The following is a 17,755-nucleotide window of genomic DNA, read 5'->3' on the forward strand; positions in this document are numbered from 1 at the left end:
GAGAAGGACTGAAGCATCTTCTGTGATATCATCTCAGTATATTGATATACCATAATGGTATCATGGAGGACTAAGAGAAGGATTGAAGCATCTTTCATGATACCATCTCAGTATATTTATACAACATATTGGTATCATAATTGGGGGCATCTCGGGTAAATGCTTTTAATTTTTTCTTGGGGCTACGAAAGTAATGGAAGTATGAGCGAGTAATTTTTTTTATTTTGAGGGGGCATCCGTGATCTTTCCCCTAATTTTTATGCCGCAAGAAAGTGTTACAATAATTGGATGGTTAAGAAATAATTAAGACCCGTTTAACCTAAAATCTTTCCATTTAATATGGATATGGGACACCGGGTGACAAGCACAAACAAAAAGAAAACCATTTTCGTTGTTGTGGAAGGAATGAGAAACGAGTAGGCAGAAAATCTACGCCGTACCTTAAATGTAATAACTACAATTAAACAAACCCTAATTATTATAACCACCTTAATTATCTGGTAACCACCTTAATTCATTAGCCTCAATTTTCTCTCTTTCTCCGTCACTTTTATGCACTGAGTTTCCTCACATTGTCTTTCTAAATCAAATTGTACGATTTTCTGTCCCTCCCTTTCTACATAATTTCTTTCTGTTATTATGTTAAACCATTTTCTTATGTCTTCCAATAATATTTCTCTAAAAGAAAATTTGTAAATTTCTTTGAGCTTTTATCTTTCTAGTTTGTTGTTTGTGTGACTTTTGTGTTTGAAAGGACATGATAATATATTAGTAAGTTTTGGTTATCGAATTCTACGTACAATTTTGTCAGATTTATAGCTTCTTATGGGAAAACTTATAGAAATCTTCTGTTCAATAAAGCACAAGAGGCATGTCCATTGAACTGTTGTCGTTAATTGTAATAAAGCACAAGAAATGCTATGAAAATTAATTAAGCCAAGTTTTTATACAACTTCATCCTAGTTACTCCCTCCGTCCCAAAGATACTTGGGCTTCTTTTAGGTATCTATTTTCAGTTATTGAATGGAAAATGAGAGTTTTGAGTAATAAAGCTACTAAGCTGATGTTGTGTTTGAACTATGGGCCAAATATCCTCAGGTCTCAGGTTCAAATTCTAGCGGAGGCTAAAACATGGGGTGTTCTTTTTTATCTTCGTGGACAGAATTACCCGATACTTGTATTGGCGGGAGATAGCAGGTACCTTGTGCAATTGGTATTTCCGTATTATTATTTTTTTTCTTTCAATCTTGTTTTCTGTAAATGTGAGTTTCTAAAGCTTGAAGGAGAGCCTTGGCGTAACTAGTAAAGTTGGTGCCATGTGACCAGGAGATCAGGGGTTCGAGCCGTGGAAGCCATGGAAACAGTCTCTTGCTGAAATGCAAGGTAAGCCTGCGTACAATAGACTTTTATGGTCCAGCCCTTCCCTGGACCCCGCGCATAGCGGGAGCTTAGTGCACCGGACTGGCCTTTTTTGAGTTTCTAAAGCTTAGTATGAGCAAACGAAATAAATTTGTTGTTTTTCTTTTCCCTTTTGAATAATAAATCTTAATAATCTAGGAGATTGTATGTGTGTACTGTGTTATTGCTAGCAGTGTTTTCTTTTCTTTTCCTTCTTTCAGTTGTAGCATGTTGAGGTTACTTTTCTGTCCTAATTAATTTGGACATTCCTTGCTTCATATTCTTGTTTACTTTCTGCAGATTTTTCTTGGAGATTTATTGTTTCTCAATGTCTACTAGGGGTGAAAAGCGTGATTGTCAAACTGCACCTCTAGATATACTTTGTAGCCTTCCCGAGAACGTAGTAGATGATATCCTTATGCGTTTGCCTTTACGAGATGCTATGCAGACAAGCATCTTATCAAAAAAATGGAGGTATAATTGGTGCAGACTTCCAGAATTGACGCTTGATTTAACAAATTTGATATCAACGAAGGACTCAATACCCCCTATGTTCAAATTTACTAACATTATCTACCACCTTTTGACCCTACATACCGGACCAATTACTAAGTTTGACCTCTCCTTTAGTTCTAATTTGATGCCTTGTCCTACCATTGACAACTTGATATATTTTCTCTCTAGAAATGGCATTCAACATCTTGTTCTTAAACTTTCTAGCAGGGGTGACCCTTACAAATTACCTACTTCACTTTTCACATGTTTTCAATTGAGGCGTCTGACTCTCCAATACTGTTCAATAATTCCTCCGCCGGCCTTCAAAGGATTCGATCAGTTAATTAGCCTGGAATTACGTCGCGCCACAATTACATCCAAATTTCTTGAAAGTTTAATCTCTCATTGTGTGTTACTCGAGCAGTTGGTGCTGGACATCTCAAATTTAAGTGGCGTCGTTGAAATTAATGCTCCCAGGCTGAGATGCTTCAAATTCGCAGGTGAAATAAGTTCCATCTATTTAAAGTATATCCCTCTTGTGACAGAACTTTCACTTGCGGATATGGAATGTTATGAGGGGCCACGAATATGTGATATTGCCAAGTTTTTTGAGTCTTTTCCTGCTCTCGAGCATCTCAGGTTGAATCACGGTATTTTGATGGTAAATCTCCTCTCAACACTTACTTTTTAGGGAAAAGACATAAAAAAAAAACCTCTGAACTTGTCCCGTATTTGCTCACACACTTATTCTTTGCAAGGGTCCTATGACCCCTCCGAACTATGTTGAAGTAGAATATATACGTCCTCAAGCACTAATGTGGCGAAGAGAGTGTATTTCACTCTTTTTGGGAGAGTGAGAAGCCAAAGAATATGTGTTTTCCTATTTTTCTAATTGGTCTTTTCCTTCTTCTTTTTTTCTTTTTTTGATTTCTCTCTCATCAACTTTCTTGTCCTTCAAAATCAAACCAGAATGCTATCTTTATTTTTTTTGCCTTTCCAGTTTCTTTTGCTCCATTAATTGTGCTTTCTTCTCGCTTTGTATTGTGTTACAGTCTCCAATTACTGTTTACTCGCATGAATAAATCTCTTTACTGTCCAAGAAAGAGATGCTCTTTACTCTTCTTTAAATTCATAATACACCTCATAACAAGAAGAGGTCAATGTTAAAATAATATATATCGTACACTTTTTTTAACAAATATATACAAAATATTTCTCCATATAACATAGCTCTTTGACTCCATAAAATGCTACTGTTTAAAATTATTGAGGAAAAAAAATATAATTTCTAAGTTTCTATTACCCCATATAACATAGCCTTCAAGAAGTTTTCTGCTAATTTAATTTTAGAAAAAAGGAATGAAAAAAAGATAACAAATTTAATAAGCAAAAATAAGAAATAAGGGAGAGCTAAGGCGGAAGAAGCCATGGCAGATCTACTCTGCAGGCGGAAGTAGAAAGCTTGAAGAAAAGAATGAAAAAGAAAAGGAAAAAGGAAAAGAATAACAAAACAATAAAAAATAATGAATATACATGTGCCAACACCTGGTTAGTGCGTGTACATCACCACTTTAGCAGATTTGGTGTAACTAATTTTAAGGGGGTATATATTTCACTTTAATATCGTTCAGGGTCATAGGAACCCCGCAAAAAATAAGTGTGTAACAGCAAATACTGAAGAAATTCCAGGGAGGTTGTTATGCCTTTTCCCTACTTTTTATGCAAATTTTCATAGTAGATGTGATCTATTTTGGGCATTGAGTCAATTGTATTTTCTTGCTAGTACTTGGCTGCAGGAGGGGATCTTCCGATAAGGCTACCGTTTGATCTTAACTGCATCAAATGTCTTTGCCTAGCTGATTTTTATCTGGATGAATTGGATGTGGTCTCATGTGCTCTTTGCTTGATAAGAAGCTTCCCATTTTTACGGTATTTGGAAATCCAGGTTCTCCATCATTTGACTCTTTCCTTTTTCTTTCTTATTTTCATACTTTTTATCCTCAAGTAAGTTGAGAGTTGGGGCTTTGGGAATCTTCCTTAGGTGGATGATTTAAATGATGATATTCCAGCACTAGAATGTCTTGAAGTGGAAGCTTTCTCAGATGCGACATTTAATAACCTCCGGGAAGTTCAGCTAACAAGTATTATAGGCTCAAAGCCTGAGATGCAGCTTATCAAGCTTCTATTAGCCAAGTCTCCTATGCTGGTGAGAATGCTAGTCGAGCCATATCTAGAAGTTGATGACGCTGACAAACTCAAAATCTCCGATGTGCTAAACTCGTTTCGGCACGCATCCCCTGAAGTAGAAGTTGTTTATACTTGTTAAGGTGACTAGTTTGTCTCTTTATGAATTTCTTTTTACAATGGTAAGGAATTTTACATTTAATGCATGTTTTTGCTAATTTATGCAATGAGAATTCGACATGAGTTATTATGTGGTTGCTTATTTCAAAGAGTTGCTCTGTGTTAATCCTCACCTTGGTCATATGCCTGTGGCAAACTTGGATTCATTTCTTAAGAATTTTATGTCTGCAGCAGTGATATGAATTTTTCCTTTATTATTATTCACTATGGTTTTTAATATTTTGTTTCCTTAATCTCATTTTTCTGGTGGAGGTATTCTGTTTTTTGTGGCATGATGAATATTTTGTTCCACTTATTATTCACATGTGTATTATGTTTTTCAAAGCCGTATAGTTTACTTTACTTTTATCAAATAAAGTAAGAAATACTTTTTTTTTATAAGGAGTAAGAGATACTTACATGTCATTAAACTAAACTAAGTATTTTATTAATCATTTTATGCACAATGTAAATTAGCTTTCAGGTCTTACTCTTGTCTAACCACCATGCACAACGGTCTCTAAACTGAGTGCTTCACATGCAGCCATTAAATCAAAAGGAGAATTTAATTGCTGCGGCCAACAAATGATCAGCTAGTCACTATCATGTATCAAGGAATACATCCCCAAAAATCTATCTATCTATATAGAATAGGAGAGGCAAAACAATATGGTGATGCCAAGTGTCATCACCAAAAAAAGTTTAAATATAAAATTGAAAAAAACATAAAAAATAAAAACTGCCAATTCAAAAACTTCCAATCCCGAAAAAACGAGATTAACATAAAAATTAAAAATTGTAGTTACAACTTACAGTTTTTTAGATGGTTACAACTTGATCCCCACTTTATCGTAATTGCAGGAGTTGATAAAAGATAGTAAATGCATTGCTGCAATTCAAGCATTATCTTGGACTGGCGCTTGCAGACTTCCAAAAGTGCTTTTGTCCTGATTGACAGATTTATAGTCCTATTCCTACATGGTTTAAGTAAGTACATTTTGCTGCATCTCTGTAGCTTCTTGATTGGTATTCCTAGATTGGTTTTTGCACATTAAAACATGAGTATGCATGCAAGTGCCTTCAATTTTTTTCTAATTTCATGTCATTTACTAATTTACTAATAAGAGATTCTTGTCGCAGTCATCATAACATTTGGAGAGATGCTTATGTCCCCCAGAGAGCATATCATTACTATCATCCTGAAACAAAGGGTTTGGACTTTGCTACAATGACCCTAGGATAATTTGAGTAAGTATTAGCAATAATTCTTCATGACTTTTTCTTTATGAGATTCTTTTAATTCTTAATTTTTTGCTTTAAAATTATGAAACATGTACATATGATCCTATATTCTAGAAATCATTAATTGATTGCTTAAGTGGGAAATTTTGGTCACTAAGTTTCCAAAAGTGAGTTAGGACGAGGAAGATCCTACCTATCCTAGAAAGTGGCAAATTAAGGCTCCCAAATAAGTAGGTTAAATTTGAAGAAAAAATGGGAGAGCGAATCACAAAGTGGGAAATTGAATCCTTATAAATAAAGGTGAAAGTTAATCATTAAAATTTTCTAAGTAAATAGGTTGGTTGCTTAGTATAAGGTATGATTTTATTTTGAAAGTATCTAAATTTTGAAGAAAACTCCGGACTATCTATTTTCATGAATAAATGACAAAAAACATTTTTTGTCTAATTTAATTTCTAAACATAAATTATACATTATCACCAAATAGTATAACATATTAATTTTCATTTTTTGATATTAAATTACAATGCTTTAAACTTTAATAAAATCATATGGAAAACGAGTTTGACAATTGAAAATTAACAGAGAATTGTACCGCGCATCGCGCAGTACAATTACTAGTTTTTAATTATAAAAGAAGTAATACCCCACCAGGGTTAGGTCTGCATACACTCTACCCTCTCAGTCCCATATTGGGGGATTTCACTAGATATGTTGTTGTTGTTGTTGTACAAAAGAAGAAATACTCCCTTCATCCCAATTTACATGACATTGACTGACTGGATATGAACATCAAGAGAAAAAAAAAATACTTTTGAAACTTGTGCTTGAAACCAGCCAAAGATATTTGTGGCTAACCCACTAAGCATAAAATGAGACAACTTCTATTTGAGGTGGTGCACGCCAAAATCTTGACACAACAACGAGCATTTGGATTGTTAACAAATTTTTTGGAATACAGTTAACAAATTTTTTGACTTTGCCACTAAGTACAATTCTATATATATATATATATCTTCAGAAGTGGAGGTTGACTGACTTGGTACAATATGATTCTTTCTGTTAGGTTGACAACGGAACTGTTTAATTGCTTGTCAAAGTCAGAAAACGAAGTGAGTGAAGCTCTAAATATGATTTGAACAGTGAAGTTAAGGAAATTCAAGGGGACAAGGATTGGAATGTACTTAATAAAAGCCATCCTTGTCCATTGTCCTAAACTTGCAAAGATGGTCATTGAACAGATCGAGGAAGGCATACTACATAAATAGGCCCTCAAACTTGGCCTCATTTTTTAAGTATGGAGTGAGCCTTTCTCATGGTTGTGCATAAAGTCTTTAGGTGTTAGGCAGTATTTATAGTTTTCAAGTCTTCATTAAGTACTTTTTTAATGAAATCATACTGAAACATTACTGGTAGAGGATAGATCAAATGTCCATTGCTCTCTCACAAAAGTAGCATACTTGTATCAAGTTGATCATAAACAATTTCAGTAGACTAAGTATAATCCTAAAGGAATTAGCAAAGATATACTGCAGAATTCTTCAATTACCACGAAAAGCCATACATTTAAGTGATCAAACATAAAGGTGACTGACAGGTTTCACAACTCGAAAATAAATAAAACTCCTGAAAATGTCTAAATAGCAACTCGAGTGCATCATTAGTTCAAGGCTATATTAATATTTTTTGGATATAGCTACTAGAATCGTTTCTTTAGCATCAGCATAACACATGTTCAAACTAGAATATAAAAGTTTGTGGAGCATCGCAACTTCAACAGAAGTAGCACTCTATACCTGCTCAGATTGCTTTGGGGAGTACTTCTCCATCAGCTTAGCCAGGTCGAGGTCAAATTTCTTCTCCAGTCCCATCGCCTCTTCCCAAAGTTTGCATTTTCTCTCTTCATGAGCTCTTATCAAAATTTCCTTCTATTCCACAAATTCTTTCATTTCTTTAACTGGGAGATTAATAAATTTCTCAACTTTCTCTGCCCTGACTCGATAATCCTCAACAGTTGAGGAAGCATTTGCAAAAAATTGTTTGAACATCTCATGTTGTTCCTGTTGTAACTGCTCAAATTTGTCCTCCTCTTCAATCCTAGCATCATAAATCATTTTGAACTGATTCTTGAAAAATTGCTCTTGATACTCTATTTTTTCTTTGTTCTGTTCATAGTGCATCTTCGTTTTCAGTCTGATGATCTTGTTCTCTTCCACTGTCTGACGGTGCTTTTCATTCACCAGACTAAGAGTTTCTTCAAGAGCTTTAGCTTTCTTTTGGTTCTTAGCAGCTTGGTTCTTGAACCATACAAGCAGGTCATTATCCTCCGACATTTGGCTTGTTGGATTTCGAACAGTTTCATTATACGGTTTCATCTCTAACTTCAACCTTGATTTCCCATGTGAATGCTGGTTGAAGTTGTCCATGTCTCTTTTATCTGCCATGTAACCATAAAGCTTACGTATCCCCCCAGGATAAAAGCAAACTGGATTACATTTCCACGCGTCTCCATCTTCTCCTTCTTTAGAAAACTGCTCACTGAGATGTAGAGCCTCCATGTATCCCACGGCAGTGGCCTCAAACACCAATACACTGATGCCACGATGGCCTCCTGGACCATATGAATGTCAAACATTCTTGATAGCAGCAGAAGAGCTTAAATAGTCGCGCAGCTCCTGATTTCACATTCCAATCCACTTGTCATTATCATCTTTCTCAAAAGCCATGTTCATGATAATCACCATTGGTGGCCACACTATTTCCTTATCTTTGGATTCGATGCCATCCCAACTTCCGTAAACCTCACCTGGAGGTACAATAGAAGTTCCCCTCTGATGCAGCTCCTCCTCCAAAAGTTGAGTGAGCTCTCTGTGTAATTTAATCCTTGATCCACCTTTCGCTTTTGTAATGGATTAATTATGTAGAATTAAAAAAGGAAGGTTTAATAAGATTTGTAAATCTAAAGCTAGCGTTTAGTCTACGCTACATTTTCATAACGGTAATATACAGATCAGAGGCAAAAAAGGAAAATAATATGTATAATAGAGTAGAAAGGATTCCCATAAAACGTTAGTCTTTTAATTGTTCTTTTCGTTTCATGACGCACAAATGATGTAAACTTTTAAAATTCCTCTTAATTTTCTCACTTCTTTAACTCCTATAAAAGTAACCTATTTTCACCTAATTAAAATTTATATTTTTGTTCAACAACCATATTGTTAAGAAATATTGTATTTTCATATATTCACTTTCCTATTTAGCATAAATATATGTGAACTCCATTATCTTTTCTTCAGAGTTTTACCAGATGTATTAGTTCACATCTTCCTAGTTGATTTACTTCAAGAGACATTAGTGATTATAGTGTCATGAATACAACAGGGATAAGAACAACTTTGATTCAGCTTCAATCTTAAACAACGGTAACTGAAATAAGAAAATTTATACACTGTTGTAAAGTAAGGAGATGAGCAAGAACGATCCATAAAGCAAATACTCAGAATGTATACCCATTCAGTCTCACTTTGGTTCACTTACAAATGAATCATCATGAACAATATCTAATTTGCAAATCGATAGGATTACTAGAAAAAGTAAAATGAAACAACGCAAAGACTGTGATGAATTTGCAGACTCAATATTACGTTTAAATATAAAATCAACGCATAATACATAAATAGGCCCACACAATAACGAAAGGTGGATCAAGGATTAAATTACACGGAGAGCTCGCTAAACTTTTGGAGGAGGAGTTGCATCAGAGGGGAACTTCTGTTGTACCTCCAAGTGAGGTGTATGGAAGTTGGGATGGCATCGAATCCAAAGATAAGGAAATAGTGTGGCCACCAATGGTGATTATCATGAACATGGCTTTTGAGAAAGATGATAATGAAAAGTGGATTGGAATGGGAAATCAGGAGCTGCGCGACTATTTCAGCTCTTTTCTGTTGTCAAGAATGTTCGACATTCATATGGTCCACGAGGCCATCGTGGCATCAGGGTATTGGTTTTTGAGGCCACTGCCATGGGATGCATGGAGGCTCTGTATTTCAGTGAGCAGTTTTCTAAAACAGGAAGAGATAAAGATGCGTGGGAATGTAGTCCAGTTCACTTTTATCCAGGGGGGATACATAAGCTTTATAGTTAGATGGCAGAGAAAAGAGACATGGACAACTTCAACCAGCATTTACATGGGAAATCAAGGATGAAGTTCGAAATGAATTCATATGATGAAATTGTTCGAAATCCAACAAGGCAGATGTCGTAGGATAATTAATTGCTAGTACGGTTCAAGAACCAAGCCGCTAAGAACCAAATGAAAGCTAAAGCTCTTGAAGAGACTCTTAGTGTCATGAATGAAAAGCACCGTCAGACCGTGGAAGAGAACAAGATCATCAAGCTGAAAGCGAAGATGCACTATGATTAGAAGAAAGAAGAGATGGAGTATCAAGAGCAATTTTTCAAGAATCGGTTCAAAATGATTTACGATGCCAGGATTGCTGAGGAGGACAAATTTGAGCAAATTAAGCAGGAACAGCGTGAGATATTCAAGCAATATTTTGCAAATGCTTCCTCAACTATTGAGGATTATCGAGTCAGGGCAGAGAAAGTTAAGAAATTTATCAAACTCCAAGTTAAAGAAATGAAAACATTTGTGCAATAGAAGGAAAGTCTGATAAGAGCTCATGAAGAGAGAAAACGCAAACTCTAGGAAGAGGATATGGCACTGGAGGAGAAATTTGACCTTGACCTGGCTAGGTTGATGGAGAAGTACTCCCCAAAGCAATCTGAGCAGGTATAGAGTACTACTTCTGTTGAAGTTGCGATGCTCCACAAACTTTTATAGTCTAGTTTGACGATGTGTTGTGCTGATGCTAAAGAAACGATTCTAGTAGCTTTATCCAAAAACTATTAATATATGCCTTGAACAAATGATGCACTCGAGTTGCTATTTAGACATTTTCAAGAGTTTTATTTGTTTTCGGGTTGTGAAACCTGTCTGTCACCTTTATGTTTGATCACTTAAACATATGGCTTTTCATGGTAATTGAAAGATTCTTCAGTTTATCTTTGCTCATTCCTTTCTCATTATTACTTAGTCTACTGAAATTGTTTATGATCAACTTGATAAAAGTATGCTACTTTTGTGAGAGAGCAATGGACATTTGATCTATCCTCTACCAGTAATGTTTCAGTATGATTCCATTAAAAAAGTATTTACTGAAGACTTGAAAACTATAAACACTGCCTAACAACTGATGACTTTATGCACAACCAGGAGAAAGGCTCACTCCATCTTTTTGGATCTTGATAAGTTTAATATGTGTTTCTCCTCTTTTTCTCCGTTGGAAAATGTTAGCTTACGAAGCAAAGGCTTTACCTTATTTCTCTGTACTCTTTTGTATGAGTTAGTTTTCTTGGGTATGTGCATACGTTCAGTAATTGGTATTGGGTTTTGGTGTAGCTATTGGTTACATAATTACTATTTTCTTTTGGTATCCCACCCGGTGTCCGCAGGGGCGGAGCCAGTAAGGGCCAATGGGGTACATTCGACCCCCCTTCGGCAAAAAATTGCACTGTATGTATAAGGTGAAAATAATTTTTTTATGTATGTATAGTAGATGTTGAACCACTTTAGCTTCTTCGTTTGTCTACTTCTTTATATTTTTTAACCTCCTTAGTTAAAATCCTGGCTCTGCCACTGGGTGTTCGGTACCCAAAAAGGGGTCGACTAATCCGGATTCGTACCGGAAGTCCCACTTTGGGGTAAAGTGTATCCTACCAAAGATGACTCCATTCTCGGGACTCAAACCCGAGACCTCTGGCTCTAACATAATATGTTGAAGTACACTTAGTACTGCTAAATATGACATTTTTCAGTAGTACTATTCAAGCACCGTTGCAGCTTTAAATTTCTGTTGAAGTTGGGATGCTCCACAAACATTTATATTCTGGTCTGACCGTGTGTTTTGATGATGTTAAAGAAACAATTTCAAGTAGCAATATCCAAAAAAAAAAAAAAGATGCCTTGAACTAATTGATCTATAACTAATGATGCATTCGAGCTGCTATTCTGACATATTTTCAGGGGTTTTATTTGTTTGTGGGTTGTGAAACCTATCTGTTACCTTATCCTTCAAATGTGATTTACTTGGGGTGACAAGCTCACTTGTTGCAGTTATCCTGTGTTTGTGTGATCGGAGTCATCATTTCTGTTTAAGGACGGTTTGCTCTTTATTTTTAGTTTTCTTTACTCCGTAACTTTTAGTCATTTCTCTACTTGGCTTTACGGACATGTTTTCTCATATTTGGATTTCGATATCCGAGCAAGAGATCAAGCAAATGGTTTTGGCATGTTTCCTTGCTCAACTGTTCTTTAAGACCTCGTTATCCATCTTTTAATGTTAAGACAGTGAGGCTTGGAGGTGTTAGAATTCATATGAATCTAACCAGGACCAACAGAAGTTCATGTCAATTCCTTTTGTTTATAAGCTCTTACTCTTTCTACTACTTCGTGTGCTGCAAGAACTGCGAGTATTTGTCGAATCAATTTCGCATGTTCTAATAAATAAGCTATTAATCTTGTTGTTTCAATCTCATCTTTTGCTGGTAGTATAGGATTGTTGCCTGCAAATTCTTTGGTGCTATGCAGAAAGTATTTATCTTTGGATCTTGGTGAGATTTATGTGTGCAGAAACTATTGATCCTTTTTATCTGTTGCAAGTTTTTAATAACACTTTGGTTGTTTTATTCTCTGTTATGTTGTAGTTTGATATATACTAGTGCAAAATTATTAATCTTCCATTAGCCAGCATTGCTATGCAACTTTATTTTTAGTTTTTTAATATGTTGGGTATGGTACTTATTTGATCGATCATATGGAGTTTATCCTGTTTTGCATGCTACACAAGTACTATTTATTTTAGGTTAAATGATCTTTTTCTATATTCAATAAGGTATTCAAAGCATTTGAACGTGTATTTGGTCATTCCTCAACTATAACCAAAATTCAGACTACATTCTTGTACAACCACACAAAAAAACATCAATCAAATGTCCTAGAAGTTACAAGCATCATCCTACTAACGGCAAAGTTGGATATAGCTTTTGTTGTCCAGTGATAACCATGTGTGTTTATCTAGTGCATCAATTTCATATTTAGACAAGAATATTGAATCTGCAGATATCACAATTTAATTGACATACTAGAGGATGATCCGGTTAAATGACTCCTCTTAAGCCTTCAATGGAGAAAAAGTTTTTCAGTTCGGTGGATGACCCTATTATTGCATTAAGAATTAAAAAAGGATAAAATGTCTAATTTTCTTCTGTTGTTGTTTCGATTAATCGACTGGTGAATCAACCTCCTTTGGATCGACCTCCTTCGTGGTCGATTATCAACCTTATCATCGACACTCAATCACCTTCCTGGTTGATTATCAACCTATTATCTATAAACGACCCTCCTTTTTGGTGTACTATAAACCACCTTCGTGGTGGATTATCAACCTATAGTCAATAAATCGACCTCCTTCGTGGTTGATCATCAACCTGCTATTAATAATAAGTTAATAACCTCCTTCTTGGTCGTTTATCAGCCCATGATTGATAAGCAACCTCTTTCATGGTCGATTATCAACCTCATTCTTAGTGGGGGAAAAAATTCATCTGTGTGAATGGTTAAGTAGTAGGAACATCAACCTATGGTCGACAATCGACCTCTTTGGTTGATTAAGGTCATTTCCTTAATCTCAAACTCAAGGGAAGAACAAAAAAAGGAAAAACACTTGTAATAGTAAAGAAGGCATCATATTGAAGCTATCCTTCCTGTGTAACAACAATTTCTTGTTCCATCAGTCCTTATAAACAGTAATATACAACAACCATCTGGCAAAGCGGATGTACAGCTCAGGATACGGTTTCGGCAGAACCCAGAAACTTTGATCTAAGATCATGTATTTGTTTAAAATTATCATTTAATATGTACTCCCTCTGTCCCATAATTATTAACGTAGACCCCAATAATTTAAAACAGCTAAAATTCTGAACCCCCACATTTCAAATCTTGAAACCGTCTCAGGACTCACTCGTGCATATTACAAAGCTAGCGATCAAAATTTGTGATATTCTATTGACCAATATATGTTTGTTTGCCATTCATTTGGTAAGTTAAAACAATGTGTTAGTCTGTATACTTTCTTCTTGGTTTTTTGCAAGAAGAAACTATTACTATCCTTGTAATATCGGTCAGAAATTGAACTATTGACCACAAAAACTAGAAACTCGTTCTTGGTATGCTTTTAAATTACTGGAATTATCAAGATCTTTTCAGCATTTGTGATTGAAAATCCTAATGATTAATAAGGATTTCTGGTGAAATTCTGACGATTACCGTAACTTGTTGATAGAGATTTTAACATCACATTTTTGCTTCAAAATTGATCCAAGTTGTTCCTAATCTACTCCGAATTTGATATCCAGTCTTCTAATGCAGTCCCAACAATTTTCAATTGTTAGATTCAACTCAGATCTTTTAAAAAATCATTTTGTTTATTTCTATAAACAAGCTCAATAAAAACAACCAATGATGTTCTTCGAGTTTCTTCAAGCAAAATCAATCCAAAATATCACAAATAAGCAATGAGCAGGAGGAAGTGGAAAATGAGGAGAAATTGTTGAAGAATGTATATGTTTGCTCAATTTCTTAATGGGGTCGAAAATTAAATACCAGCCTTTCAAAAGAATATTCCACGTAACTCTTGATCTTAATTAGTAGTACTAACTAATTCCGGATACAATTGTTTGTTGAGTTAACAAAGTCCAGTCAAACCTCTCGAATTTTTTTGTTGTTATAGAGAATGACTGTTATACACATATAACATCATTTGACCTTTAAATAATAATTGGCTGTTATACGTGAAAAAGATGCATAAAATCTAATTTTTATTTGTTATTGTTATAAAAAACAACAAAATTATTTGAATTTTAAATCTCAAAGATATGCATATTTCACTAACTAAACATTAAGAAAAGTTTATACAATTTCAATAAATTCATAACTGAATGTATAAAGTTTTAAGCTCTAAGGCACACATTTTAAATTTTCTTGAAAATTAAATTCTTTCAAGATTGATGGAAGAAATTTATAATTGTAGCTTGTTTCACAGATTTCAATCTCTTAGTGGTGATATAACACTAACGCTTGAATTGACGAAGATTTGCGTCCAAACTTTCGGCAAAAGGGTATCCAATTGTTTTCCCTTGAAGGAAATCTAAGAGTTGAATCGTTAAATCTTTTATCCCAGTCCAAGTAACAATAGGTTTAGGTTCTTCATCAGCACTTTCATTGTATCAAATTAAATATTTGATCAAATAGCTACACTTATTATTGGTTATCATAGATATTCTATTTTTATAAAGATGGTTAATTATTATATTACAAAAAAAAAATAGTTGTTATATGGGGGGTAATTTTACAAAGAGTGTACTGTTGTAAAGTTGGTCGTTGCTGTTTTAGGTAAAATGTTGTTATAGAGAAGTAAAATATAACATGAAAAATCTTAGTTGTTATAGAGGTGTTGTTATATGCGACTGTAATTATATAATTTTGGGAAAGTGTTGATTGTCTGCATTATAATAGATATTTAAAATCCATTTCTACTTAACTATGTAGTGATTGGATAGCGTTTTCCCCCATTTTAAAGCGTACATCAACAAACTACAAGTACATTCCATCTAATATAATCACAATCAAATTAAGTATACTTGCCACTTAACCGACCAAGCAAGCTTACTTCCAGTATTAGCAATCTCTTTAATTACCATATTATAGAATTTAGCATGTTAATTTAACGGTATATTTTCTTAGTACATATTTAGCAATAACCAATTGCACCTTTACTAGAAAATGAAAATTCCCATAGTCTTGTTTTTACTAAATTAACCACACAGGAAAATTTTCAAACTTACACGTTATCTCACATACGTACGTTCAAGGAATTAATTTCCCTTACATTGATATGATAAAAAAAACAAAAATATACTATTAAACCATAGATATAAAAGAATTAAAATCATCCGAAATTCAAAAATTTCTTTTTGAGTACCCCACTTAAGATTTCACTCAAATTTCAATGTATAGAGGCCTTCCCCCAAAAAGAAATATTTCTCAAAACCTTTTAATTACTTCACCATTAGTAAAGCTCAATTCCCATAGTCTTGTTTTTATTAAATTAACTGCAAAGGAAAATTTTCGAACTTACACTTTGTCTCACATACGTACATTGAAGGAATTAATGTCCTTTACCTTGATATGATAAAAAAAAAATTACTATTAAAACATAGATATAAAAGAAATTAACGTCATCCGAAATTAAAAAATTTCTTTTTGAGTACCCCTCTTAAGATTTCACTCAAAATTCAATGTGTATAGTCCTTCCCCGAAAAAAGAAATATTTCTCCTTTTAATTACTTCACCATTAGTTAAACTCTTGCACTTCTCCATACACTTATATTCATGCACAATAGTCTATATATAACCCCACGTAGAACCCCATATATTTTTCAAGTAAAAAACACATACATAAACACTAGAAGAATTTCAAGAAAAAATTCTCAATGGCTTATTCTACTAATTCTAAAACCCTTCATTTTTCCTCATGGAAATTCATATGCTTAATTCTTACACTCTCTCTTGTTCTTGGCTATGCTTCAGCAGTGAGATCAATGGCGACGACAACGACGATGAATTTGAAAAAGGAAGCTTCTGGAATGTTCTCAGAACCTTTGAAAAATTACAGTGAGAAGAAAGAATTTATCAAGAGTGATTGGTTCCATATGCTACCAAAAGGAGTTCCTATTCCTCCTTCTGCACCATCAGATAGGCACAATTATGTGAACTCTTATCCTTAAAAGTGAAATGCATCATAAGAATTATGTTATTATAGTTTGATTTGGAGGATATATATATATAATATTATTATGGATTGGTTGAAGAGCCTATGTGATTTATATATAGTTATTGAACAAATTAAGAAGTTCATTGATCTTTGATACTTACAGTTTGTGTTGAGTTTATATAGCATATGAAATCCAATTAATTATAAATAAACTGTTTTAGTTATTTGTTTTCCCCTTGATTTCTTTTTTTGTAATGTAAAAGATATTGTTGTGACACTGGCCTCATTAGTATTTGGATTTGCTAGTACATAATAATTCAAAGAAATTTTAAAAATTTTAATTACCAAGTGCAAATACCAAACATTTCAGAAAAAAAAATTAAACTTGTGGGGGCAAATTACAAAGTTGAATAGTACATCAAGGGATATTAAGTGGAGGCGCTAGACATTTACCTTAAAATCCATCAATTTTACCTTTTCTTTTTTGTCTATTATTAATTTGAGTAAATTTTCAAACTCATTCAAACTGAGGTAGTAATTGTATTCATTTAAACAAATTAAAGGGAGAAAACCTGTGATTATGTGCTTTGTGGGCAAATCAATATAGCCTAATTAAGATGTTTAGGCCCCGTGGGTGCAATAAATATTTACCCGTTAAGTTATTTAATGAAGTAATAATATACATTAATTAACTAAATAATAGTTTTGTATATTCAAACACATATCATGTATCCACTTGTTTAATGTAAACACCTAATACGGGTAAGTTTTTACCTATGGGTGTTAGGAGGAAAACGAAAGAGTTAAGGGAAGAAATTTTTGGCTGGCAATAAATATTTCTGCTAAATATAGCTTGTACCTCTTAAGAGTTACTATCAAAATACAAACGAGAGCTAGTAATTAAACACCTAAGACTTTGGGCTAGTCTCACTACTGGGAATGCTAAGATCACTCACCTTATCCATAAAGAAAGAAGGCATATATGATATATGCCACCCTTTTTTTACGATATTGTCACTTCGCTTAAACTATAGCTTCAAGTTAGTATTGATGCAAGAACATACCATTATAACTATGAATCTTTACGCGTAAGAATGACTATCTGATTAATTCAAATATATTAACCCAAAAAAAGTTAACCATGCAGAGGAAGTGACAAATTACATGCTACAACAAGTAACAATGACCTTATGGTGTAAAAAATTACATTTTCGAATACTAGTTGAGCTCTTTGAAAATTATGTGTGTTGTATTGTACATCATATACAAAAAAGTGCAAATTTTGATGGAGATGCAGAAATTAGAGTAAGGCCCAAAAAAAAGTTTCCTCATGAGCTAGACAGCCCAAAGGAGAAGGCTTTCAATTTCTTTTTCATTCC

General features: G+C 34.0%; 1 protein-coding gene and 2 pseudogenes across 2 annotated transcripts; 2 read left to right on the forward strand and 1 right to left on the reverse strand.

Moving 5' to 3' along the window:
* Nucleotides 1–416: 416 nt before the first annotated feature.
* On the forward strand, nt 417–10,960 carry LOC132641885 (F-box/FBD/LRR-repeat protein At1g13570-like). Of its 2 annotated transcripts, none has more exons than XM_060358983.1 (9): nt 417–592; nt 1,099–1,197; nt 1,277–1,383; nt 1,699–2,554; nt 3,677–3,838; nt 3,935–4,220; nt 5,098–5,223; nt 5,377–5,484; nt 6,545–10,960. In XM_060358983.1, exons 4-6 carry the CDS (start codon nt 1,727–1,729, stop codon nt 4,217–4,219), a joined length of 1,275 nt encoding a protein of 424 aa, XP_060214966.1. In that variant the 5' UTR covers nt 417–592; nt 1,099–1,197; nt 1,277–1,383; nt 1,699–1,726; the 3' UTR covers nt 4,220; nt 5,098–5,223; nt 5,377–5,484; nt 6,545–10,960. The 2 variants fall into 2 exon arrangements, with proteins under 2 accessions (XP_060214966.1, XP_060214965.1); XM_060358982.1 differs by having other exon boundaries at nt 1,327–1,383.
* LOC132641887 (protein SUPPRESSOR OF GENE SILENCING 3-like) lies at nt 7,269–8,390 on the reverse strand (annotated as a pseudogene).
* On the forward strand, nt 9,018–10,960 carry LOC132639914 (protein SUPPRESSOR OF GENE SILENCING 3-like; annotated as a pseudogene).
* Nucleotides 10,961–17,755: the final 6,795 nt, after the last annotated feature.

The sequence above is a fragment of the Lycium barbarum genome, chromosome 5 (assembly GCF_019175385.1).
Source record: "Lycium barbarum isolate Lr01 chromosome 5, ASM1917538v2, whole genome shotgun sequence".
In the NCBI taxonomy this organism is placed as follows: Eukaryota; Viridiplantae; Streptophyta; class Magnoliopsida; order Solanales; family Solanaceae; genus Lycium; species Lycium barbarum.